Genomic DNA, 24,606 nt, shown 5'->3' with positions numbered 1-24,606 from the left:
TCGCCAAACTACCTAGGTGTTGTATCCGTCATCTATGTGCAAAGAATTTCGTCCAAGTCCAGCAACCGTCATCTTCTATGTTCCTCATATCCAGTCTTCTAGTTCATATCTTCATTCCCAAACGTGTCCATTTTATACTGATGAAAGCAAAGCCGACCTTGGGCAGCGTGTCAAAACCAGCCAACTGTGAAATGCAACAAGATAATACCGAAACGCCACAGCTCATTACATGCAGAGAAAACTATAGGTAACAAAAACAAAGGTGCCCCTTAAAATACAGATACGGGGTTCACCACGGAATGCGAAATATACGGGGGTTTGAGCACGGAACGCGTCTCAATCGAGCAACCAGTCTAGGGTCGGCGCGTGGTGGCACGAGAGTAGTAGGAGGCTCCGCCACGGCTATCACTGCGGTGGCTCCGGCCTGTTCGACCGGTACGATGGGTTCGTCGTCCTGAACTAGAGCTGCCTAGAAATTGGTCAGTGTTTGACCAGAGGAGAATGAACACAGACAGGTCGCAATATAAACTTACTTGGGCTCATGTATGTAACGTCGGAATACGTGTAGGACGACGAATCAGTGTACCGTGAAGACTGCGGCCGTCGAGCAGGTTTCTTATCCTTTCTGAGGTTGAGTAAAGCCAACAGGGTCGTTGCTGCGCCCGCAAGGCCCAACCACCATTTTCCATCCGACTTCTTCGGGCGGCGATCAGCGACAGATGTTGGACGGCCACCAAACCATCCAGAATGGCGGTCTCGGCGGGAATAGGCAGAGGGTGCCTGGCTGCCATGTCGTGAATAGCGGACATCTTCCTCGATGATGACCTTTTCAGACCTTTCCTTTTTCCGGCCAAAGATGGCGTTCCAGATACCACGGGCGATGCAGCAGAAGCAGAGAAGCATGAGCAGGGCGACACCAGCCAGCGTGCCGATAACAATACCGGCAATGGCGCCACCGCTCAAACCGCCTCCAGTTCCGCCCTTGTTGCTGCCATCAGCTCCGATAGTATCCCCATCGCTAGTGGAAGTTGCACCCGCAGAGGTGGTGGTTGCCGTGGCTGTGAAGAAAGACTGGTCGCTTCGAGTACCGCTGCCGATAACAGTCGTGGTGCCGGTGACTCGGTAAGGAGCAGAGTACCGAGTCGTGACTACACCATCCGAAGTGATGACGATGGTGCTGGGCTCTTGATATCCCGGCCGTGAGGAGCACTGGCCCTTGAAGGCGCAAGTTTGCCAACCAGCACAGCAAATCGACCCGCAGGCTTCTTGCTCCGGACTCTGAGGTTTGCAATCGACCCCGGGTATCGGAGTCGGCGCCGGAGCCCAATTCGTCATGATGGTACTCGTGTAAGTCCTCGTCTCGGTCCACGTCGTAGTGTATGCGCCGTAGGAGCCGCCGCCGCCAGGCGCACAGGTAGCTACATTGCCGGCTAGGGTTGTGCAGACCTGGTTGGAAGAACAACAAAACTGCTTTTCAGAGCCGCAGTACGTTGCGCAGTCATCTCGTCGCAAGAGAAATGAGAAGCCCCAGTCGTTGACGGCATTCCGAGGAAAAGGTGAGGCGGAGACAATGGCGGCTGTGGCGCCGAGCAAGACGAACAACCGTCCCGTCGCCGGCAAAGACGAGACCGGAATGGGGTTTTGCATGGCGGCCGAGCGAGACGACTTGCGGCCAGGAATGCCCACTGGAATGCGGGAGCGGGTGTGACGCTGTCGAGGCTTATGACGCCTGAGAGATTAACAGTAGAAGGTTCTTGGAGTCGCGAGCTTTGCGAATAAATGGCCCAAAGGCAAGGAATTGCTGGGCAAAGTCAGCGGCCAACGAAGTAAACAACAATAAGTGACAATTCACTCCAATAGTCTATCTTTGTAGCACAATGCATGAAAAAGAGAGAAACATTTGGCGCGTCACGCATCATGGAGATTTTAAGAGGCTGCAGGTCTGGCCGCGACTGTCTCGGCTTGCATCCCCAACCTCCTCCCGCTTGGATGCAGAGGAAGTGGCCCAGCCCCTCCAAATTCGACACTGGCACCAAGACGTCACCTTCTACTCCGTAATCCCGGCGCAAAACAAAGGACCAGGGGCTTCCCAGGAGCTACTCAGTAGAACTAAATTTTAATTAATTTTTTTTCCAACCATGCCTGATTGATTTCAGGGGTCCAATACGGAGTATGGATGAAACTCGTTCTTGATTTTGGTCCAGCAGCCGGTGATATTTTTGTGCTTCTTGTCCTTCCGCTGCTTTGTCCGATGGCTTCAGCTGTCAGGGTTGCCGGGGTTGCCAGGGCGCCAACCACCCACACCATTATTACTCCGTACCCAAGCTCAAGCTATCTCGGTGTCCAAGAAAACGCATGAATTTAGGCGGGGACGGACATTGGACTCAACGGCCCGCAATGCCAACTCATCGGCACCTAACGCGGCCTCGTGAACCGACTGTTTGACCAGTGCTGTGAGAATGGTTGCATGGCCTTTCATTACTGGATGATCGGGTATCGATGCTGGAACAGTTCGTTTGCTGTGCGTGGCGTGGCTGCATGTTGCTGGTACCTGGTTTCATGGCGGTGACACCTAGCTTCCTTCCTTGCCAACTTTAGAAGGCATTGTTCGACCGTTTGACCGTTCAACCATCTACTACCCTCTCCGTACGGAGTATGTACGTCGTATTCAGATCTTATCTTCGAGAGACAATGGAGACCATGTATTGCCGCTGGATGGCGGACGCCCGTTTGTTTCTCTAAACTCGAGGCCCTGTAGCGGACAGCGGGATGCGGCAAGGCCGAACCCAGGACACATGCATGCGGGCGGCACTTGTTCGATCGGTAAAAGCTTATTCATGGCCATCTCAGCTGGTGAGACCAACTCATTGGGCAATACCCGACTTTTATTATTACTGGAAAGATTCAGGTCTGGTGGCTGGGCTCGTGATGCTTGCAGCGGCGCATCCTCGGGTAACAGCTGGCCGCCGCAGGTCGAGCCGTTGCTCTTGCCTGCCTGGCAATTGCTTCCCTCGTGAAGCTTGGCAATTGGGTGGGGCATGAGCAGCTGAGACCTCCAGTCCGGCTCCAGAGCTTCCCTGGCTGTTTGACTGTGACGCTTCGCTGGTTGGCTGCATCATCGACCTCATCTCATTAAGAGCCTCAAGCGGCACCACGTCCACATCCATCGCCAACGCCTGCCCGCCCATAACACTGAATCTCCTCTCTCCCGGTTGCAGCCCCTAGTTTCCTACTTGGTCAATACCAGTCGTCGCCTGTGCGACGCTCCGACGACAACTGCGCCGCCATCATGTCGCTCGATCCGCCCACCTATCTAGCCTCCTTGCAGAGCAACATTCGACAACGGCCAATTCCATGGGACGGCGCCGTGAGGGCAGGTACGCTTACCGAAGAGCAGTACGCAAAGATCCGTGCTGTCGACAAGGCAAAGAAGCTCGAGCAGAGAAAGGAAGTTGTCGAAGGCGATTTCGATGGATACAGGCTGCTCTTTGTTGGCAGCCCAGGCAAGCCAAGTGTGCTGGAGACTGCAGGCAAGCATGCCAACGTGATTCAATATATTTTGGTTCTTCTGGGGGATCTGATTGATGGTATGCTCTCTTGTGATCTAGGTGGAGGCAGCTCCCGGCTGGATGCATCTGCCAAATCTTCTACCATGCTTCTTGGCTGACAATTTGGCCCTTGCCTATAGCCGTCCCGTCTCTGGCGAAAGCATTATTCAAGAACACCGACCCATACAGACATTTCCTACCGTTGCTGCATTCAAACACCACCGAAGACCCGATTCCGTTGCTCACGTCTCACGCGTTGACGACCCTCATGTCTCTGTCTCGGGACGAATCTAAAGCTACCGAACAGGCCTTGCCCGTGGTGTTCACCTATCTGTCTGGCTTAGCCAAGAGCACCGATGCCGGCCTGCAAGACATTGCCGTACAGGAGTATTCGGCACTCCTCTTTGGCCGATCCTCACGCCACAAGTTTTGGAACCAGAGAAGCGAGACGGTTGAGCCTCTTGTCAAGATTCTGCAGACTGCTGCCGGCATTGGGAACGGTGGAAACTCCGCCGCCAACTTATGGAGTGGCAACGTCAACGTTCGTAACAATGGCTTTGAGGGGTCTCTGGGTGGTGGCGTGGGTCTTCAATTGCTGTACCACGTTTTGCTCGTTATTTGGCAGCTGAGCTTTGAGGCTGATGAGATTGGCGACGACCTGAACGAGTAAGTATCAAGTGTCCTGGCGAGGACTGCGGAGAGTGCTCCATCTGCTAACCAGAATAGCGAGTACGACGTAATTTTGCTTTACACCCATCTTTTACGGCTGTCTCAAAAGGAAAAGACTACAAGACTCATCCTGTCTACGCTGTACAACTTACTCGAAAAGAATCAAACCTCGCTTCTTCCCACCGCCGTCCTCGCCCGATTGCCGGCTCTTTTGGAGAACCTTGGCAGTCGCCACATGACGGACCCCGATCTGCTGGAAGATTTGCAGAGCCTGAAGGAGTTGCTGGACGAATATACCAAGACCAAGACAACTTTTGACGAATACGTTGCCGAGGTAAACTCTGGTCACCTCCGCTGGTCGCCTCCTCACCGAAGCCAAGTATTCTGGGCGGAGAATGCCAGGAAAATTCTCGAGTTTGAGAACGGCGAGATTCCCCGAAAGCTTGCCGAAATCATGCAGAAGCCGTGGGATAACGACAAGCAGGTCCTCGCTATTGCCTGCAATGATATTGGCTGCCTAGTCAAGGAAGTCCCCGAGAAGCGCTACCAATTGGAAAAGGTTGGTCTCAAGACTCGGGTCATGGAGCTGATGCAGAGTGACGATGAGAATGTGCGATGGGAGAGTTTGCGGGCGTTGGGCGGCTGGCTCAAGTACAGTTTTGAGCACCAATAGGTTTCAAGTGAGACGGCCTGCATTGTAGGTTTTCGGTATTGTAATGCGCAGCAGGCATCAGGTTATTTATTACTAGTAGACGCCCTACAATGTACTCAGTATGTAATTTAGATCACGGGCACAGCTGACTGGGGCATCCGCGTATATCGGGCAGTGTGGCTAATTGGCATAGCAAAAGCTGGGGACTCGTCTGGGGTCTGCCGGGGGTCGGGGGCTATGGAGACGAGCAGTAGTAAATCGAAACCAGCTGTGATTTTTTCGCTCGCAACGGAAACGATCAGGTTGTGTGTGGAGTGGGCGATGTGGTTTGAATCAGGTAATGGAAATACTACTCGTGGCCTGCCGAGTATATCGGACGGCGGCGCTTGATTGCTTAGAGGGGGCCGCGGTGCCTCTCATTTTGTCCGGGGACCAGCGCGGTTCGATATCGGAGAGTCCGTGGTTACCCGAGCCCCACCACAGCTCCTACTCAATTGAGCATTTCATCAGTCATGAATTCCACACCACCTTAGCTTGTGTCAATGGATGTTTCTCTTACATTTTGATTCCAATTCTTCCCCTCCCCCTCCCCCTCCTCATCCTCCCTTTCTTCCAGTCACTGGCCTGTCTCAGCTGCATTTTTTGTCTTATAGATAACCGTCATTGCCTGAAATGAAGGGGTTTGGAAACGCTGTGCGGGCGGCGCCCCGGCTTCAGGCCTCTCTTACCAAGAGCCGACTCAACACCTCATTTGCGGCGATACCAGCGTTCAAGGTGTACCAGCAGCGCGTCGACGTCCGATATGCCTCCGACACTGCCAACGCGGATCTCAAGAAGACTCCTTTGTACGACTTGCATATTGCGCAGGGGGGCAAGATGGTGCCCTTTGCCGGCCATAGCATGCCCGTCCAGTATGCCAATGCCTCACTCGCCGAATCTCATCACTTTACTCGCAACCATGCGTCGCTCTTTGACGTCAGCCACATGGTCCAGCACATCTTCAAGGGCCCCAATGCTGCTGCCTTCCTTGAGAAGCTGACCCCCTCTGGATGGAGCAACCAGGGTATTATGCAGAGCAAGCTGACCACGTTCCTGTGGCCCGGAACCGGTGGCATCGTTGACGACTCTGTCATTACCCGCATTGGCGAGGACGAGTACTATGTCGTGACCAATGGCGCATGCTTCGAAAAGGACTGCAAATACCTTGATGAGGAGCTGGGAAAGTTTGGGGCCGGTGTTGAGTGGACTAGACTGGACGGCTCCGGCCTCGTTGCTCTCCAGGGTCCGCAGGCCGCCGAGATTCTCAAGGAAGCCCTGGCCAGCGAGGTCAACCTGGACAAGTTGTACTTTGGCAACGCTGTGTATGCCGATCTCAAGCTGGCTGACGGCAGCAAGACGCATCCCGTCTTGATCAGCCGCGGTGGCTACACAGGCGAGGACGGGTTCGAAATCTCCTTCAATGGCAAGCTGTATCCCGCCCTGGAGTCGACGACCCCCGCCGTTGAGTCTCTGCTGAAGATTGCTGGGCCTGAGCGCCTGCAGCTCGCTGGTCTGGGTGCTCGCGACTCTCTCCGTCTGGAGGCTGGCATGTGTCTGTACGGCAACGACCTCGACGACACCACAACCCCCGTCGAGGCTGGTCTCGCCTGGGTCATTCCCAAGGACCGTCGGGCCACTGGCGGCTTCCACGGCGCCGAGGTCATCATTCCTCAATTGACCCCCAAGAGCAAGGGTGGCGCCGGCGTTGAGCGCCGTCGTGTCGGGTTTGTTGTCCAAGGCGCTCCTGCTCGCGACGGCGCCGAGGTCCAGAAGGACGGCGAGCCAGTTGGCAAGATTACCAGCGGTGTTCCCAGCCCTACTCTAGGCAAGAACATTGCCATGGGATACGTCAAGGATGGTCTGCAAAAGGCTGGTACTGAGCTGGATGTTGTGGTCCGCGGACGTAAGAGAAAAGGCATCGTTACCAAGATGCCTTTTGTGCCTTCACGTTACCACAAGCTTGAGTAGGGCGAGACGTGCTTTTTCTTGTGTTTTTAAAAAAGGAGTTGCATTTTGATAGGCGTATTACAGTCAGGGGGGTGTGGGCCCAATTTCGATACAGGTGTTTATTCCGAGAATTTAACTCAATATCCACGTCTAGCTACAGTCTGTGGCAGAATATATTTGCTCAGCGAGACGCATACACTAATCAACTGTAGTGTATTATAATATAGAGCGCGATAGTCAGGTGCCTGATCTGGTTGGATACTATTTGCCTCCCACTGTATATGACGTAGCGTGTTGCTACTGATTACTCCCCCGCCAACACTAGCCATGCCTCAAATTGCAGCCTTGGAAGCGGCACGACGGGCAAATCGGGATGAAGCGACCCCTATGCCTTGCTTGTGAATCGTAGCCCCTGACCAGACCCCTTTTCATGTTTGGCTTGCTGCTAATCCGCGGTCCTTCAACGTCCGAAGCACATGTCTCGATAAAGCAACGGGTTTCGAAAAGAGAAAGATGCTGAAATAGGTAACGATTTGTGTGTGGTAATCGCCAGAAGAGGACGCCGCGCCGAGTCGAGTTCCTTGGGGTGATGCTGGGAGACGTCGCGAGTGCTTTGGCGGCGGACGCTAGAGGCGGCGTTATTATCTGTGATTCGGATCCCGGGGACATTGGGGACATCTTTCGGACAATCATGGAGGCGGCAGCTCCTAAACAGGCGGCATAGTCGTCAATGCTGGATGTGGGTTTGGGGGCGGTGATGTCGTTCCACGCGGAGAGGGAGGCGGATGAGGTGCTGTGGATGGAATTAGCTGTCAGAGCGGTAAAGTATTCTGACGGCGGGATTGGGGATGCCACCCCTCCTTTTCTTTTTGGAGTGGGAGGGGTGAAGCTGAGATTGGGCGAGCGGCGATGATGGTTTTGGCGTTGAGTTCTGAAAAGCGTCATAGTTGGGGCGTCTGCTGGGCTGGCTGGGACGTGTCCGCTGCGGACTGGTCGCGTAAGCAGCGTCAGCACGAGCAAACGCCATCTGTCTGTGGGGGTGACAAAATACTGAGTAGCAGGCTTGGTGTTTGCCCTGTGAGGGGATGGGTTGTTGAGGGGGGCAGCTGCGAGGTGTAAGTGACTGACGTTTAGTATCCTATCGCGCATTTATGTGTACCGTATAGCAATTCCTAGTGGCAGATAATATGAGGGTGAAATTTCTTCTTTGTGGTTGATTACCAAAGTGAATCATGTTATGTCTGAGGCAAACCAGAGGATGGGCTCTGGCGATAGCCTCTCTTCTGTTCTGTTTCGGGTCGAGATATCGTTCATTCTGATTTGTGCCGATGCCCAATTAACAGAATAAACCAACTAGCCGCTAGCTGCGGTTGTCTCGCGCAGAGAGAGTATGGGCAATCTTTTCCTTAATCTGAATCGGACTCAGATAGCCCTCCTGGAGTCACATCGTTTGGAATGCTGGTAAACTATAAGGACTAAACCTAGCTTAGGGTCACTCTGGTAGTGAGTAAATGAATCCTTGGACTTGGGCTTATTATCTGCATGAAAGTTGAGTGGATAAGCGACTATTTGATGCGTTCTCATTACATGGACTTTGAGAGGAAGTATCTATGGCTATGAGCTCTTCTTGAGGCAGCCATATCACGCGGTTGGAACATTCCAAGCTCAAGAAATCAAAACTCTGAAGCAGTAAGCTCACAATACATTTGATAAAAGGCGCTCCGAGACAATGACACCCCAAAACATAAGCGGCGGGCGGAGATGCTGCCAGCCTTGTTGAAGGACCGCACGGATAGTAGGGTCATCATAGACGGGCGCGAGACTTACTGAAGAAGTCATCGTTCCTGTAAGCTGATAGAGCAGGGAGTGCAATGTGATCTACAAGCCTCTTACTGTTCTCGTATGGAGAGATACGACTAAAGAATGCGGTCCTGGACTCTGAATAGCATAGAGTGTTTTCGAGTTCTTCAGCTACGGGAACCTATTGAGAACACAGTTTTCCCCCTCCGCAATCAAAGATGACGCGAGGCTGGGAATACGACGGTTACGGCACAGGCTGGTCGCATCACGAATTCTCCGTGGGAGCGATGCTTACTGTTGGCGAGAACTATTGGCAATACTCGGTACCAGATTTGCCGTGTCATCCCAAACAAGCTCTCGGGTCATCGGGTCTACGGCCTGTGGCTGTTGGTGAAATGTACTACGCCATCTATCAGTCATTGGACGAACACTTGCAGTTTCGACTCATGTTCAACGACCCAGTTGTAAAGAGTCGGGTAAGCAGTCCAGGTGGAAGGGGCTGAATCTCACCGAACGCAAGGGGCTGTAAATAAAAGGACGCTCTCAACCCGAAGATACTCTCTCAAGTCTTGCATGAGCAGTTCCTGCATACATCACCTAGTCTTGACCACCATGAAAACCTTTACCATTATCGTGACTGTTCTCGCAGGAGTCGGATTGGCAGGCCGATTTCCAGCGTGTAGAAGGGTGAGTCTACAACATGCAATGAGTGACAATAACCAGACGGCTGACAAGGCAACTAGCCATCTGGCGAGTGCATCATCGCATGCCCACAGAACCCGTGTCCTGCCGGTCATATCTGCTGTGAGACGACTTGCGGAGGTCGCATCTGTGTAAGTTCATTCCGAGTGATAACTAACCAGCGTACTGATATTAGTTGATTTGCAGGAACCCGTACGTACTTGGTGAAAGTAGTAGGAAACATGGTGAACTAATCATGCCCGATACGTCTAGGAGATTCCTGACTGAAACTTGCTGCCGAAGGTGACGAAAGAGGTCAGGATTATTGGAAGGCTGGACCTGCGGAGAAAGCTTTGGCCGTTGTATGGAGTTCTCTATATGAGTTTAAGCTCGGCCGACCATGAGCGGGCAAGTTCTGAATATGAAGACGAGAATTTCCTAAAGTAAATCTAGAACATGTGTGGCGTTTGGATGTGTGCTCAAGGCCATAATTCGGCACCTTGCTAGCATAACGATGGAGAAAGGAGAGCCACTACTTGTGCCGACGGCCATCGACATTAAAGGACGACGTGGCTAATAAAGAGCCAATCTAAGAAGCTGCTTGGAACCAAGGCCACAAAGGGGAAGCTGTTCGAAGACTACAGCCGTGGTCAACAACTGGAATGATGGCTCGCTGCTAGATATGAAGCTTGCCCAACCGAAGGAGATGTACAAGCTTGTACGAGAGTGCGAATACAACCAAGTACAGAAAAGCCCAATAGCAATCAAAGATGGATAAAGCCAAACCAAATCATGTTGAGGAAGCCGGCCCTGTGATACAGGGTTGCAATCGCATCAATGTCGCCACGATTACCATGGGAAGCCGTCACAGGATTTGCGTACGACGACCCTCAAACGAGCGGCTGTGTTTGTCTAGCAACAATGGATTCCTCGATTGATGACGATTCTACTCAGGAAGAATGCCTGGCGCCGTTGGAAACGAAGCTGTGAGGATGCTGTTGCGATGAAGAAGGGAAACAGAAGAACGGACCGAGTTTTCAAAATCTGCACTAATGACTTTAGGGCGCCGCCCCACTTTCCGGTCCGAGCTACCGAGACCGAGGGTTAGGGTTATGCACCACGCGATTGTCAACCTGCGGTTTGTGGACAAGAACTCCGTACACTTCTCCCAGTTAACTTGGATTGAGACGACTCTGCATCGTGCTATCCCTCTTCCACTGATGATGGCAAGGCCATCCCCGCATACCTTTAGCCACCTACAAAACACCCCGGATGAAAAAGAGCGTTCTCGGACGACGGGGACGAAATTCTCCTTCCACATGCCAACCGACAGGCTTGCTTCGTCGTCCCCTTTAAGCTCTTGGCAGGCCACCGCCCACCTTCAATGTCATCTTATGGCTCCACGGATTCCGCCCGGCATCGTGGCATCACAGGTCTTTGACTTTGTGGACAACGCCACCGAACGTCAACGCCGCAACGGGCCAGACCATTGGACCCGTCGTCGTATGACGCTGACGCCATTCCTATGCAGCATCGGCGGCACAACTAGGAACCGGACACGATGGAAAGGAAGCTTCAATTTCCCCTCAAAATTAGACTCATTCTCTCGCCAGAATACTTCTTAAACCGTACCGGCTGTCCCAAGTGAGCTTCGCAAAAACAACAACAGTCCCCAAACCCCCAGCCTGCAGACAGGCAACTTGACCATCATGAAAGCCCTCGTGTACAGCGCCGCCGGCTCCGTTTCTATCCAGCAAAAGCCAGACCCTGAAATTTTATTACCCAGCGATGCCATCGTCAAGCTCACCAAGACGACCATCTGTGGTACGGACCTGCACATCCTGAAGGGCGATGTTGCAACATGCCAACCTGGACGAATTCTCGGCCACGAAGGCATCGGGGTAGTCTCCTCAACGGGATCGTCTGTATCCCGCTTTTCCCCAGGGGACCGCGTGCTCATCTCATGCATCTCGAGCTGTGCCGCCTGCGAATACTGTCGCAGGGGCATGTATAGCCATTGCACGACCGGCGGCTGGATCCTAGGCAACTCCATTGACGGCACGCAGGCGCAATATGCGCGAATTCCCCACGCAGACTCTAGCCTTTACAAGATCCCTGCCGGTGTGGACGATGCGGCCATGGTGATGCTCAGTGACATTTTCCCCACGGGTCTTGAATGCGGTGTTCAGAACGGCAGAGTCCAGCCCGGCTCGACCGTCGCCGTGGTGGGAGCAGGACCCGTGGGCTTGGCGGCGCTGATGACGGCGCAGATGTACTCGCCGTCCAAAATCATAGTCCTTGATATAGATGACAAGAGGCTGGAGACGGCAAGGGAACTTGGCGCGACAGCCACCGTGAACAACAAGGCCGAGGATGCAGTTGCGCGTGTCAAGCAGCTGACAGACGGCAAGGGGTGCGATGCTGTAATCGAGGCGGTTGGAGTGCCGGCGACGTTTGCGCTATGCCAGGAGCTTCTCGCTCCTGGAGGAGTGCTCGCCAATGTCGGTGTCCACGGAAGCAAAGCCGATCTTTTCTTGGACCGTCTGTGGGACAAGAATATTTGTGAGTCTGGCCGAGTACGGGGGAGATGCGAAAACCTGCTAATCGTCTCAAGCCATCACAACAAGACTGGTCGACACAGTATCGACGCCTATGCTGCTGAGAATGGTGGAGTCGGGGAAGCTCAGAGCGGCGCGGCTGGTTACACATCGTGCGTCTCTCCTCAAGTCTGGACTAGACACGTACCAGGGCATTTGCGTGCTAACGTTTTGAATAGGCTTCAAGTTTGATCAGATGGAGGAAGCATACAAGACTTTCGGCCAGGCAGGCCAGACCGGGGCACTCAAGGTGTTGATCGATATGGAGTGATTTCCATCTCCTACGTCCGGACCCCATAGTCGATCACATGGTTATTCACTGAAATATTCTTGTAAAATTTGTCTCGTCAGATAAAAAGAAACATTCAGATTGAAACACTACCTGCATCCATTTTATTGGCGTATCCCAGATTCAACCTCGGTCCCAAGCCGCGTGCATGTTCAAAAATGTCGTCTCCCCCCCCCCCTCGGCAACGGATTCAAGCAAGACGCACGAAGGACGATTCTCGAGTCCAACACGGTCAACGTTTGGTCTCTGGCGCAGTTTCCCAGCCGGCCAACCACCTACACCCATTAAGAAAAAAGACGACTCCTCACGACGCAGACTTCTTCCGACCGTGCCTCTTAATGTCGTGCTTGTGCTGGGGCGGCGTGTTCACCGCAACAAGGTAATTCTGGCCCGTCTCCGAAACGGCATGGACGGCGACATTCTCGCCAAACGGCCACTGCTCGACAAACTCGGCGTCGCCCCGGCAGTCGTACTCGGCGTACCCCGACCGGTCGAGGCACTTGTGCGCGGCCGTCCAGGCGTCCGCGCGATGAACATAGACGCCTTGGATCTCTGTCCGCTGCAGGCTGCCGCTCCGATCGACGTTGTAGTCCACCATGGTCTGGACCATGTAGTGCAAAAACTGCGCCCCTTCGGGAAGCCTCATCTTGCCGTCCTCTGTGCTCGCATAGAGGGACTCATTGTTGGGCGTGGTGTCGATGCTCACGCGAAGCTCTTGGCCGTCAAAGGAGCGGGCAAAGGCTAGGACGCCATCGCCGTGGATCCAAGTCTTGCCGGGAGCCTCTTCGCCCGAAGACCGCACATTGTACTTTTGGAAGTCGTCGGGCTTGAAGTTGAGCGTCTCGAGGGACTGGGCGGCAAAGGCTTTCGCCGCCTCCAGAGTCCCGTGTGTTCCAAGCACAAATGTCGTACGGCTGGCCCCGGACGCGTCGTGACTATAGTCAATTACTGTGAGGATGGTGTGAAATAAAAGCTCGGGGACTTGGTAAGGCGCTGGCTTGTTGTTGGGGTCCATTGTCAGGTCTTGCAAGAGCTGCGAATCTTTTGGCGGCGGCGAGTGTGTGTAGCTTTCTTGTGCGGAAGCCCGTTTCCTTTTAAATACATGTACCGTAGGGCATTACAGTGACATATGGCAGTGGCGTGATGCATCATATCATCTCCAAGTCGACTGGCATGGTCTCGATGCGGCTGGTAGCATCGTTTGTGGTGGCGGTGGCCACACCACCTCCCTCCTCCACATGAAAAAGCATGGTGCCGGAGCTCGGGGGTCAATCGAAAGACTGTGGTGTAAGTCAGTGAGAGGTTTCACAACTCTGTCCTGGGAGATTCTAAAGCTCGTAGATCCCGTGGTTGACTGACGGCTGGCGGTTTGTGGGCTGTGTTGGCGGCGATGTGAGCTGATGTGAAGTTGAGGATCTGATGACCATGATGGCGGATACAATTTAACCTTTTGTGTTGGGCAGCTTGGCAAATACATTTGAAAGTAGGCCAACGTGCCGTAGCGACGTTGGATCTTTCGAGGCCATTTCACGGATAAGGTCGTATTCAGGAGCTTGACCAACCGTGATATCTCGCTGCCTCTCATACCACACGTGTGCTTGCTATTATACTGGGACAATCTAAATGAGGTTTTAATCTTTATTTAGACACGGTGAATTGAATTGATGAGCTCATTTGCAAGGCCTAGCCCAGTAGGCGACCAAGGCAATACACATGCGGAGCAATGCTGCTTCATCAAAGTTGCCCTAGCACACAACCTGCCGCCGGCTCATGCTGAGGATCATATCCGTCATGTCCTGCCTGCAAGAACTGTGCTCTACACGACTATGGAACCTTGCAATGATAGGCTGAGCGGGAATATTTCGTGTGTCGAGCGAATCTTGAAGCTTAAGGATGTTGTACGTTCCGTGTACGTAGGCATTCGCGAGCCAAGTACATTTGTTCGCTGCAATGATGGAATGAAACGACTGCAGGAAGCAGGGATTGAGGTTCGGATAACAGAGGATATGAAGGAGTATATTTTGAATGCCTCAATATCTGGACGCCGAACTGCGAGTCTTTAAAACCTCCTGGTGTGCCGAGCCATATCTTGAAGGAAAGTTCTCGACTGCAAACACCCAATGCTTCCTCGCGCCCAATGGCCTCTATGTTCATTGACGTACTCGATATGAATCAAGTCATAGCTCGCATCTGAAAGCTTGGGGATATCTCATGGCGTGATCATGATGATGAGTTTTGCAAGCGGCCAATCAGGTTGTGGCATAGGGAGCAAGTTGTCATGGCCAGGGAAGGGTTGAGTCTGCCACCATGCTTTGTCTCTTATATATCGAACCTGGAATGAATGTTATTTTTGAAAGACAATAGGGGGAGAGTTGTCGTACTGACTAGAAATTAAACAAGAAGACCAACAAGGCGGAGAACTACAACGGAGGGGGCCATGTGACAGGTCCTATTCGGTTTCTCGCGCCAAACAATGGCTCGGTTGTGGAACAAAATTACTTCATATTAGTTCATTTTTATATTTTGATGAGCTTCTGGGACAAATGGATACTGATCTTTGTCGCACGCATGCCCCATAAGGCTACTTTATAGATCTAAGATTGGCCCTCCCTGTCTCGAAGAAATAAGATATTGAAATTGTATTAACATGGATGACTCGCATTCAGGGCTGCCACGAAGATGTCAAGAAATTCTGTCGAGCCTCATGGTGTGTGCTTCTGGACCACTACATGCAGGATCGTTGTTAACCTGTCCGAAGGGACTGAGAGATCGTCTTTCAGTCAAGCCCCCATTCAAGAACAAGGGAGACGCATGGTTAGGAGCGAGAATGAATCTTCCTAGGCTATTTGCTCCTTTTGCGCGTTTTGGTTCCTACTACAAGTGGCTTCGGGGCACTAGCCTCTACGTCAGATGTACACTTCTTCATAGCAGACCATTTTGAACTGGGTAACAAAATGCGTATGATAGGCCAGTCCGGTTGTGTTTGATGCTTGCTGTTTCTATCCTCAAAGTGAATGTAAGGCGCCACTCACTGAAACCAAATACCAATGTTATACGCTCAGTTCCAACAGACGAGTTGGCTCCTGGATGCTCGTCTATGATAATGTTGGGGCAGACGACTTGGAGGCGTACCACTCCATAGTCCCAGTGTTAGCACCGGAAGAAGATTGTGAGGGCATATGGGAGCTTTCTAAGCTGCAAAATGCATAATCCCTCTTGTCAATGAAGGATAGGACTAATACTCAACCACCAAGACGATTTAATACCCACGTTTCTGCACTCTTCCTAGACAGCACGAACCCTCAATCGCAGCAAGGCAGACAATCCAAAGAGTGATTAATGCAGGACCAACATGCCACAGGGTGTTAGAAGATATGGGGAGCCAGGTCTTCAAGTACGGGGACGTTGGGAATGGCCCCGAGGCTAACGACGACTTGGATACCGTTACGAAACTATTCAACGCCGAGCCTTATCCATCGCGGGGCGTTGAGCGGTAGATAGCTACCCATTAGATGTCGGAGTGTGAAATAGGATGGCCGGAATACGGGTTCGAGACTTGAATCGAAATAAGCGCTTCTACCGCGTGAAATGAAAGACTGCGGCCCATCTTTGTACCTTTGTTGATGTCGCAAAATAGATGTCTGCCAACACGCTAGTGGAAACTTGGATGAGCAAATCATGTTCTTCAACACACTGTATTATAAGATTGTCATCTGCTACTTGAGCAAACGCGCATGGTCAGGCGAGCAGCAACGCACCATCACCAGCATTTCACCGCCACAGAAGGGGGCCGAGGATGACACATTGTAGTCCATCAAGGTGTTGAAATCCGTTGACGTCCGAGGCGGATGCCATGCGTGGGTGACTGTGTGGAAACATTGAACGTCTGGTGAGCCTAAACGAGGTCGCGTGCCCCTCCATGCCCTCCTATTCGCGGTGGCGCTGTCGCAGTCGCCGAGACGGCGGCTGCTGGGAATTTGCACCAGTTGACAACTCGACGCCGTGTCACTGGCGCACGTGCTGGCGGTGATGCATGAACATTGGCCCATCCACGATCGGCGGGCGGCCCGTGATGGTAACATGGAGTGGCAGAATAGACACTTGCCATTTGTGTGGAGCCGAATATACCAATCACTGCTTGGATTTGGCCCCCGAGAAGAGTATAGTTGCAGCCAGAGTGAGGAGCATGAGATGCTCTAAGAATGGCTTGTCCGAGTTGCCGGGCCCAGATTTGGGATAGCTTGGTGGTTCAAGCTTTGGAGTTTTGGAATTTATTAGGGCCATGGGAAGTGGGAAGCGGCAAGTGGAAAGCGCATCGGATGCACTTGCCCCAGATTCTCTTGCTAGCTTGCTACTAACGACTCATGAGTCTGAGTGAACGAACATGGCATATTATCTTTCATCTCCCACCGGATAGTTCTCTCTGCGCTTTGCGTTTTGCACCTTGCAACTCTCGCCTCCCCTTCAACTTCACCAGTCCATTGTGCCCCTCAGGCTTTTGCCCTTGCTTTGTGCATTCGCGTGCTGCTGGGGCACCCACACTGATCTTGGGACCTGCAGCCCATTTTTACGTCACCCGAACGAATACAGCGTCAGAAGGCCGACTCGCCCGACTGGATGAATTTTCTGTCCACCACCGACGCAACCACCCGCCCCTTGGCCTTCGTCAAACCACAGGATCAGGCGCTCGGTTTTGGAGGCCGAGACGACTCACACTGAGCCGTCTCTACCAAGACTCCCCGGCTCATTCGCATGACCTCTCTGCGCCATCTTAACATTGCTACCTGACATTCATCTATTCGCAGGAGTCAACGAATCTTATAAACCTGGTTGATGGCAGTCTTCTCGAACCGTTTCCATAAATTCTTATGCGCTGTACTAGGCTCTAGATCTTAGGACGATCCCTCTCCCTCTCTTTCTCTCTCTCTCTTCTTTTTTTAATACGCCTTGCCTTGTTTTGATACCCGTGACTAGGCGCCACCATGCCTGGTCCAGCCTTTTGGCTGCAAGCCCAGACATTTCTGGCACTGAGCTGTGGCGTCATTTCGTCGCCAATTTTGGGCGACCTGCCCCAAAAGACCCTGCAATATGAGTCGCAGCCGCATCAAGAGTTACAGTCACGCAAGCTCAATGGTCGGTTCCTGCATATAACAGGTTCGCTGCCGTCCCATCCCACTCTTTTGCCTTTCCTGGCGACCAGCATTTACTCACAAAGAATCATTCAGACTTTCACCCTGATGAGTTTTACAAGCCTCACACATCAACCGAAGACGGTATCGCGTGCCATCGCGGCAATGGCATGGCTGGGACGTATGGAGCAGAAAAAACGGACTGCGACTCGCCATTTTCCCTCGTGGACGCCACCTTTCAATGGATACAAGAGAATATCAAGGACGACATTGATTTTGTAATATGGACAGGCGACACGGCGCGACACGACAGCGATGAAGCGCATCCGCGAACCGACAAGACTGTCCTCGATAGCAACAAGGTCGTTACTGATAAAATCATCAAGACTTTCAGCTCACCTGAGGGGAAGCTTGAGGTTCCCATAATACCGACATTCGGAAACAATGATTTTCTTCCTCACAACATTATGTATCCTGGCCCTAATCACTGGTTCGCCGCTTATGGGGAGATTTGGGATCGGTTCATCCCGGAGGAGCAGCGCCATTCTTTCCAATTCGGCGGCTGGTTCCATGTTGACGTCATCCCCGGAAAGCTTACAGTCTTTAGTCTCAACACAATGTACTTCTTTGACCGTAATGCTGCTGTGGATGGTTGCGCGCTACCGTCCGAGCCCGGGTACAAGCATATGGAATGGCTTCGGGTGCAGTTGGATCTTATGCGAAAGACGGGCACGAAAGCTATCCTTATGGGTCACGTCCCACCCGCAAGAACCGACAGCAAGCAGAATTGGGATGAAACTTGCTGGCAGCGATATACCCTATGGCTTCAAAAGTACCGGGACGTTGTTATCGCCTCGTTATTTGGCCACATGAATATCGATCACTTCCTTCTGAGCGACACCAAGGATATCGACTTGGATGTGGCAGCGGGTCAGAGTCCTGCCGCACGTAGCATCTTTCGAAAGTCGATCAACGAGTCCGAGCTTTCAGCCCAAGGTAAAGAGGACTACCTCCTAGAGCTGCGAGACATTTGGGGCGACATTCCTGGTTCCGCCATTGAAGTGCTTAATGAAGAGGATGACCACGCCGAGGTCGATACTGAGAAGAAGAAAAAGAAGAAGAATGGCTTCAAGAAGATTGGGGGAAAGTATGCCGAACGATATCAGCTTTCCTTCATCAGTCCAAGTGTGGTACCCAATTACTTTCCAACCATGCGAGTTTTCGAATACAACGTGACTGGGCTGGAAAATGCTACTGTTTGGAAGGAAAAGAATGCAACGGAGAAAGTGCAGTCGACTGAGAATTTGGAGCTGCGATTCGTTGGCATTGAAAAGAAAAAGAAGGGGAAGAAGGGGAAGAAAGGAAAGGAGGGAAAACAAAAGCCCAAGGACCCAAACTTGATCATCCCAGACGATCCTCCCAAAACAGCGCTACCTGGGCCAGCCTATTACCCACAGCAGTTTACCTTGACAGGGTACACTCAATACTTTGCCAACCTCACTCACATCAACAATGATCAACCTGGCTTAGACGGCGTCGAAGGATCTAAATGGCATGATGGCAACCACGGTGACAAGAAACCGATACACAAGCCAGCTCAACCACGCAAATTCCAATTCGAGGTCGAGTACAGCACATTCGATGACAAACAGTTCAAACTCAAGGACTTGACCGTCCGAAGCTATCTGCATCTGGCATACCGCATGGGTCAGCGCAGCAAAAACAATGAGATTGCAGAAGGTGATGGGGCCAGTGGTGACATAGATGCGGATAAGAAAAAGAAGAAGAAGAAGAACAAGGAGAAGAACAAGACTTGGCTACACTGGCTCAACTTTGCCTTTGTTTCAGCTGTGTCAGAAGACGATTTGGAAGAGATGTAGGGACATTTGATTGAGATTTTGCTTATTTCATGGCATGCATGGCGTTTGTAGCATTTACTTGGAGAGGCTGCTTGACCACATATTTTGGATTTGAGCATTGCATATATGTACGGGTGTTATGATAGATGACTTTAATGGTGATTACAACTTGATTAATTAAGAAGTGTGTAGGTGCCCGAGCTAGTAAGCAACATTTCCAGCAAAACAATAGCATTCTGTTGTCAAGAGAATTGACCTCACGGCGTCCCAGTTACGTAGCACCGTAGTAGGTACAGGTACATATGTAGGTCTGGTACGGAGTGCTCCGTACAATTACTCATATCGAGGGGCGGCACGTGGTGTGGTACGGGCTCGAACGTGATTGCCCTACGACATGCACACATTTCTCTCCTTGTTGCCCCTTGGACTATTCATCTACAAACCAGACGTCACGACGTTGAGCATGTTGCCACCCAAGTTAAAGGAAACGGCAGACGCCTGCAGCGGCTCCCATGTCTAGCGCGCTCCTTCCTAGTGCCCACTTTCCAGCACCTGACAAATAGGTCTGGGGCAAGTCCATTGTCGGACATGCGCCTTTTGCTTCGAGAGGCAAGTGATCCATTGATTGCACATTTCGAGGAAACAACTCTACAGGCCTCAGAAGTCGAGAAAAAACCTAAAAAAAAAAAACCACGGCTGTGATCCTGAACCTCACCCTATCTCGCTGCTTTCATTTGGTGGGACAGCTTAGGTTACCCGCACGTTGCTCAGCGTACGCGGCCTCTGCCACTCTTAAATAACCGTTATCGGAGCAACCAGACACTGTGTCTCAAGGCCTCACCAGTTCGCAGTTGCAAATTCACACTAGGATCCGGGAGTATGACGGCCTCAGCGCCTGCGCCAGCCCCGAGGGTCCTCGCCGTTGCGAGCCATGTATGTTCTCGTCCCTGAACTTAACTTTGGCTTGGAAATGACTTGCTCATCCGTCGTTAGGTAGTATCTGGGTAGGTGGTGGCAGAGTTGGCTGGCTTTCTTGCCCCGCATGCATCACCAACGGCGGCAATGGAAGAGACAAGCCTGCTGATATTCTCGTTTAGTTATGTTGGAAACAAAATCGCCGTTTTCACTCTTCAGTCGCTTGGCTACGACGTTGCCGCCCTAAACACCGTTCAATTCAGTACATATGGTCTCCCCCCCTGTCGTTTCATCATCGGTTTGCTAATGTCGTAAAGGCAACCACACAGGGTATAGGCAGTGGACGGGCACAACAGTGTCTGCCCAAGAAATCACAGACTTGTACGATGGTTTGCGCCAGTCTTATCTAGACGACTTCGACATGATGTTGTCGGGATACATACCCGGAGCGGAGGCCGTAGCCTCGGTAGGGAACATCGCCAAGGAACTCAAGAACAAGAACAAGGGAACGCCAGGGAACTTTTTCTGGGTTCTTGATCCGGTAATGGGCGATAATGGCAAAATTTATGTCGCCGAGAATGTTGTTCCCGCCTACAAGGAGCTGATCGAGCATGCCGACTTGATTCTGCCGAATCAGTTTGAGGCCGAGTATGTTTTGGCTTCAATCTTGACGACTATAATCAACCCGTTGCTAACCTAATGTTCTCAGACTTCTTTCAGAAGTCAAAATTGTTGATATGGAATCTCTCAACACAGCTATCCAAGCCCTCCATGACAAGTACCGCATCCCTCACGTCATCATCACATCTGTCAACTTCTCACCACCAGGACAACCGCCCTCGCACTTATCCGTCATCGGCTCAAGCATGACATCAATTGGAAAAGCACGCCTCTTCAAAATTACCTTCCCTTCGATTGATTGCTACTTCTGCGGCACGGGCGATATGTTTGGAGCTCTCGTAACAGCCCGGATGCGCGAGGCGGTGCAATCCGTTCCGGGGCTTATCAATCGCGCAAACTGGTTAAGTGACGATACTGTGTCTGCTGCACAGTTGCCGCTGGCGCGAGCTGCAGAAAAGGTATTGGCCAGTATGCACGAAGTATTGACCAAGACGAGAGACGCTATGCCGGGTATAATTGAAAGGACGAGAGCGCGGTTGACAGAGGAGGAAAGAGTGAATAGAAAGGGGGAGCGGCAGATCACGTCCAAGGCTTCGGAGTTGCAGTTGGTGCAGAATTTGGAGGTTTTGAGGAGTCCTGGCGTGCAGTTTAAAGCACAGCAAATTTAGAGTTGGGGGACATAGTCAAGTAAGAGAGCGAAGAAAGACATAGATTCGCGTATGCATTAAGCCACGCTATAATTCACACATTCATCGCGTCAAAGTTCACGAATTGGGCGTGACGTGTTTTATTGCAAGTTCTTGACTCTAGGTGAAGCTCTCTATGAGTTTAGTTTTAAAAACCAAGGAAAATAATCATCATGCATTATCGTGGAAGATGGGCTGCCAGAGGCACTTATTCATTTCAGCTTTTTCGCCTCATCTCCTGCGCGCCATCGATCGCTTCCTGGAAACTCTTCCATTTTCAAGCAGCAGTGCCATTGGCAAATCCACCAGTGCTGCCGAAACCACCGGCTCCACGAACACTCTCCTCCAACTCCTGCACCTCCACAACCTCTGGGGTATAAATCCGCTCAATAACCAGCTGGGCAATACGATCACCCTCTTTGATCTCAAAGTCGGTCTCGGCGTGGTTGAACAACAACACCTTGACTTGGCCCCTGTAGTCGGCGTCAATGACGCCGGCGCCGGTGTCAATGAAGTGCTTGGATGCCAGTCCTGAACGGGGGGCGATACGGCCATCTGTCACCAGGACTAAATTAGCTTTCAAGGAATTTTTGGGCCGTGGTCTCCAGAATGAGGGTGGGCTTACAAGTTCCGGCGGGCACGGCAATGCTAATGTCTGTATCGACGAGGACCTTGCCCCTCGCAGGGACGGCGGTATCCTTGGAAGCGTAGATGTCGTAGCCGGCGGCAAAGGCACTGCCGCGGGTAGGTAGGCGAGCCTTGTCGGAGAGCTTCTTGACTTGCAATGCGGGAGGGGCCTCCATGGTGGAGAGATCGGTCTTGACGCGCTTGGCTGGCGGTGAGGTGGTTGCGGCGGCGACGGATTCGGGGGCGGCAGACATTGTGGGTGGGAGAGGTGCAAAGGGGAAGATGAATTGGATGTTGGTAGGGTGAGAAGGAAGAATGGTCGGTATTTAATGGACTATTCTGGTGTGTCGCGCATGTCGGCTGAGCTGTCTGGTTAAGGGCGTGGGGTTGGGAAGCGAGGGAGACGCGACTTTGCTGGGACGACGCGCGACGTGGAGTGCAGACCCGGCTGACAGGTCAAATTGACCAGAGCCAACCGGCAGACGAAACCCAACCCAGCCAGCTTTAGTTGGGGGAATTGGCCAATGATAGCACTAGCCGCTATGGTCACTGGGAAGCGTGGGCGGTGGCCAATATCAATTGGGTTCTGGGAACATCGTCGACAGTCTTGTGCAGCACCAGATGCATAACAAGTGGGTTATCGTCCACTGCCCCCCTAAAACACCCTGGTCCAGGCGTACTCCGTACAGTTTGGCAGAATATTTTGCCAATTAAGCACCTACCTAGGTAGGTATACACTAATATTCCATGGTGTATTATAGCATCAACCGCGATAGTTAGCTACCTGACCTGGTTAACTGCCTGGTAGTGCCTTTTGCCTCCCACTGTTTGAAAAAAAAAAAACCAAATCATCCACAGGCCTGGTCCAGGTTGGCGATACAGATCTCCAAATTGTCAAGGCACATCAACTTTCGCCTGTGAGCAGGCAAGTGCAGTTGAGTCAATTGCATACCCGCTGCAATGGCTCTCACAATCCCGATACCAGAAGGGCCCTTCGAGTCCATCGCCTTCCTCGGAGATCGTACGGACTGGCCAGCCTGGTTTGACGATGTCACCGCCATCTCAAGGGCCTTGGATATTTGGAAATATGTCGATCCCGACGGCAAAGACCACCGTCTGAACGAACCCATCAAGCCTACCGTCCCGAAACGACCCAACTTAAAACAGTTTCCGGCTAGAGGGCAGTACGAGACGGACAAGGTGTACGATTTGCGGGTTGAGCAGGCGAGGCATGCTCATTCTCTCTCTACACGAGAATACGATGTCTTGTATGAACAGTACCGCATGGACACTGCTAAATACTTGAGCGACCTTGCTGGTTACACGGCCGCCAAAGACGGTCTTCAAAAGCTGTACAAAATCATTTACAGAAGCATCCCTGAGAGATGCCGTGCCTACATGAGACTAGATGGAGCAGAGACGCCCCGTGATATGATCCTGTGTCTGAGGTCGAGAATCAACCCCCCCTCGGATGAAGAAAGGGCGTCGATTGCTCAGCGACAATTTGACATCAATTTGAGAGCTCAGCCTACGGATGACAAGCAAGTATTCATCGAGGCCATTGCCCTGGCCGCCGTCGAACTGCATCGACTCCAAGCGTCAACGTTTCATGAGGCTGTCGCAGTCGAGGACCTGATCAAGTCTTTCCAGACAATTGATAAGCCCTTGGTAGATGCGTGGACTCGCAAGCTAGATGGGGCCCCTGGACGAGCCTTCGGCACGGTGCTTGACATCGTCGAAGAATTCAAGTACAAGATGCGCATACAGGATGACAAGCCCTATCTTAAGGACCTGTCTGGTGCCACACCCGCTTCGGCCTCTGTTTCCGGTGGCACAACGCTTGGAGAACCGGAGCCACCAATCTCCGTGGAGGTCGAGACGCGGAAACCCCTTGTTCAAAATCACACAGCTAAACAGAATGGAGTTGACTCGGCAAACCCGTCCAAGAAGGCAAAGAAGGTCAAGCAAGACGCAGTTGTCGCCGACGAGCAACAGCCCAAATTCGAAATGGCAGAGAGGGAAGCTTCGTTCAACGATAAACCCTTCAAGTCCAAGAACGGTGGTTCAGATCACCCGCCTACAGAGAAATACTCCAAGTCCAAGAAGAAGGACCAATCGAACGGCGGTCTTGCTAAGCAAACCTGCCCAGGCTGTCAGTTAAGACATGTTATCCGGGGCGACGCCTGGTGGGAGAGCTGTTACGTGTACTACGAACTCGAGGATTTGGGTAATGTGCCGGAGCATTTCACCGTCACCGACAGGAAATTGGATTTGGCCTTCTCTCGACTGGAGGATTTCCCTGATGAGCGTAGACGGGCAAGTGAGTGGGCGGGAAAACAGAGTGGACAGAATGGCGCGAAGGAGCCAGAGCCTGCCGCGTTCAATCTGTGGTGAACGGTTGATCTCACATGTAGACGAAACGAAAGAGGGTATAGTAGAGGAACAGGTGATATAGATGATGTATTTATTGTGTTGTGGGATACATGGTCGTACACTTCGGGGGACAAGAGGCTTGAGCGTTTTTGTTGTTGCAATCTCATCCGCATT

The 24,606-nt window shown here is 52.1% G+C and overlaps 9 protein-coding genes across 9 annotated transcripts; 6 read left to right on the top strand and 3 right to left on the bottom strand.

Moving 5' to 3' along the window:
- Positions 1–353: 353 nt before the first annotated feature.
- G6M90_00g098440 (uncharacterized protein) lies at positions 354–1,647 on the bottom strand (the record flags this gene model as incomplete). The annotated part of the gene is made up of 2 exons (XM_014691014.1): positions 354–469; positions 534–1,647. 2 exons carry the CDS (start codon positions 1,645–1,647, stop codon positions 354–356), a joined length of 1,230 nt encoding a protein of 409 aa, XP_014546500.1.
- Positions 1,648–3,289: 1,642 nt separating this feature from the next.
- Positions 3,290–4,890, top strand: vma13 (V-type proton ATPase subunit H; the record flags this gene model as incomplete). Its single annotated transcript, XM_014691015.1, has 3 exons — positions 3,290–3,587; positions 3,689–4,214; positions 4,275–4,890. The coding sequence occupies 3 exons, from the start codon at positions 3,290–3,292 to the stop codon at positions 4,888–4,890; spliced, it is 1,440 nt and encodes a 479-aa protein (XP_014546501.1).
- A 651-nt stretch (positions 4,891–5,541) lies between these two features.
- G6M90_00g098420 (uncharacterized protein) lies at positions 5,542–6,876 on the top strand (the record flags this gene model as incomplete). Its single annotated transcript, XM_014691016.1, has 1 exon — positions 5,542–6,876. The coding sequence occupies one exon, from the start codon at positions 5,542–5,544 to the stop codon at positions 6,874–6,876; it is 1,335 nt and encodes a 444-aa protein (XP_014546502.1).
- Positions 6,877–11,045: 4,169 nt separating this feature from the next.
- adh (Alcohol dehydrogenase) lies at positions 11,046–12,204 on the top strand (the record flags this gene model as incomplete). Its single annotated transcript, XM_066131544.1, has 3 exons — positions 11,046–11,898; positions 11,951–12,046; positions 12,113–12,204. The coding sequence occupies 3 exons, from the start codon at positions 11,046–11,048 to the stop codon at positions 12,202–12,204; spliced, it is 1,041 nt and encodes a 346-aa protein (XP_065987621.1).
- Positions 12,205–12,526: 322 nt separating this feature from the next.
- G6M90_00g098400 (uncharacterized protein) lies at positions 12,527–13,237 on the bottom strand (the record flags this gene model as incomplete). The annotated part of the gene is made up of 1 exon (XM_014691018.1): positions 12,527–13,237. The coding sequence occupies one exon, from the start codon at positions 13,235–13,237 to the stop codon at positions 12,527–12,529; it is 711 nt and encodes a 236-aa protein (XP_014546504.1).
- A 3,967-nt stretch (positions 13,238–17,204) lies between these two features.
- Positions 17,205–19,231, top strand: epp-1 (Endopolyphosphatase; the record flags this gene model as incomplete). Its single annotated transcript, XM_014691019.1, has 2 exons — positions 17,205–17,376; positions 17,448–19,231. 2 exons carry the CDS (start codon positions 17,205–17,207, stop codon positions 19,229–19,231), a joined length of 1,956 nt encoding a protein of 651 aa, XP_014546505.1.
- A 1,041-nt stretch (positions 19,232–20,272) lies between these two features.
- On the top strand, positions 20,273–21,414 carry G6M90_00g098380 (uncharacterized protein; the record flags this gene model as incomplete). Its single annotated transcript, XM_014691020.2, has 3 exons — positions 20,273–20,387; positions 20,443–20,773; positions 20,835–21,414. The coding sequence occupies 3 exons, from the start codon at positions 20,273–20,275 to the stop codon at positions 21,412–21,414; spliced, it is 1,026 nt and encodes a 341-aa protein (XP_014546506.2).
- Positions 21,415–21,709: 295 nt separating this feature from the next.
- dut-1 (Deoxyuridine 5'-triphosphate nucleotidohydrolase) lies at positions 21,710–22,313 on the bottom strand (the record flags this gene model as incomplete). Its single annotated transcript, XM_066131543.1, has 2 exons — positions 21,710–21,987; positions 22,058–22,313. 2 exons carry the CDS (start codon positions 22,311–22,313, stop codon positions 21,710–21,712), a joined length of 534 nt encoding a protein of 177 aa, XP_065987671.1.
- Positions 22,314–23,019: 706 nt separating this feature from the next.
- G6M90_00g098360 (uncharacterized protein) lies at positions 23,020–24,453 on the top strand (the record flags this gene model as incomplete). Its single annotated transcript, XM_014691022.1, has 1 exon — positions 23,020–24,453. The coding sequence occupies one exon, from the start codon at positions 23,020–23,022 to the stop codon at positions 24,451–24,453; it is 1,434 nt and encodes a 477-aa protein (XP_014546508.1).
- Between the last annotated feature and the right edge of the window lie 153 nt (positions 24,454–24,606).

Source organism: Metarhizium brunneum, chromosome 6 (assembly GCF_013426205.1).
Source record: "Metarhizium brunneum chromosome 6, complete sequence".
In the NCBI taxonomy this organism is placed as follows: domain Eukaryota; kingdom Fungi; phylum Ascomycota; class Sordariomycetes; order Hypocreales; family Clavicipitaceae; genus Metarhizium; species Metarhizium brunneum.
This window is presented reverse-complemented; position numbering and strand designations above follow the sequence as displayed.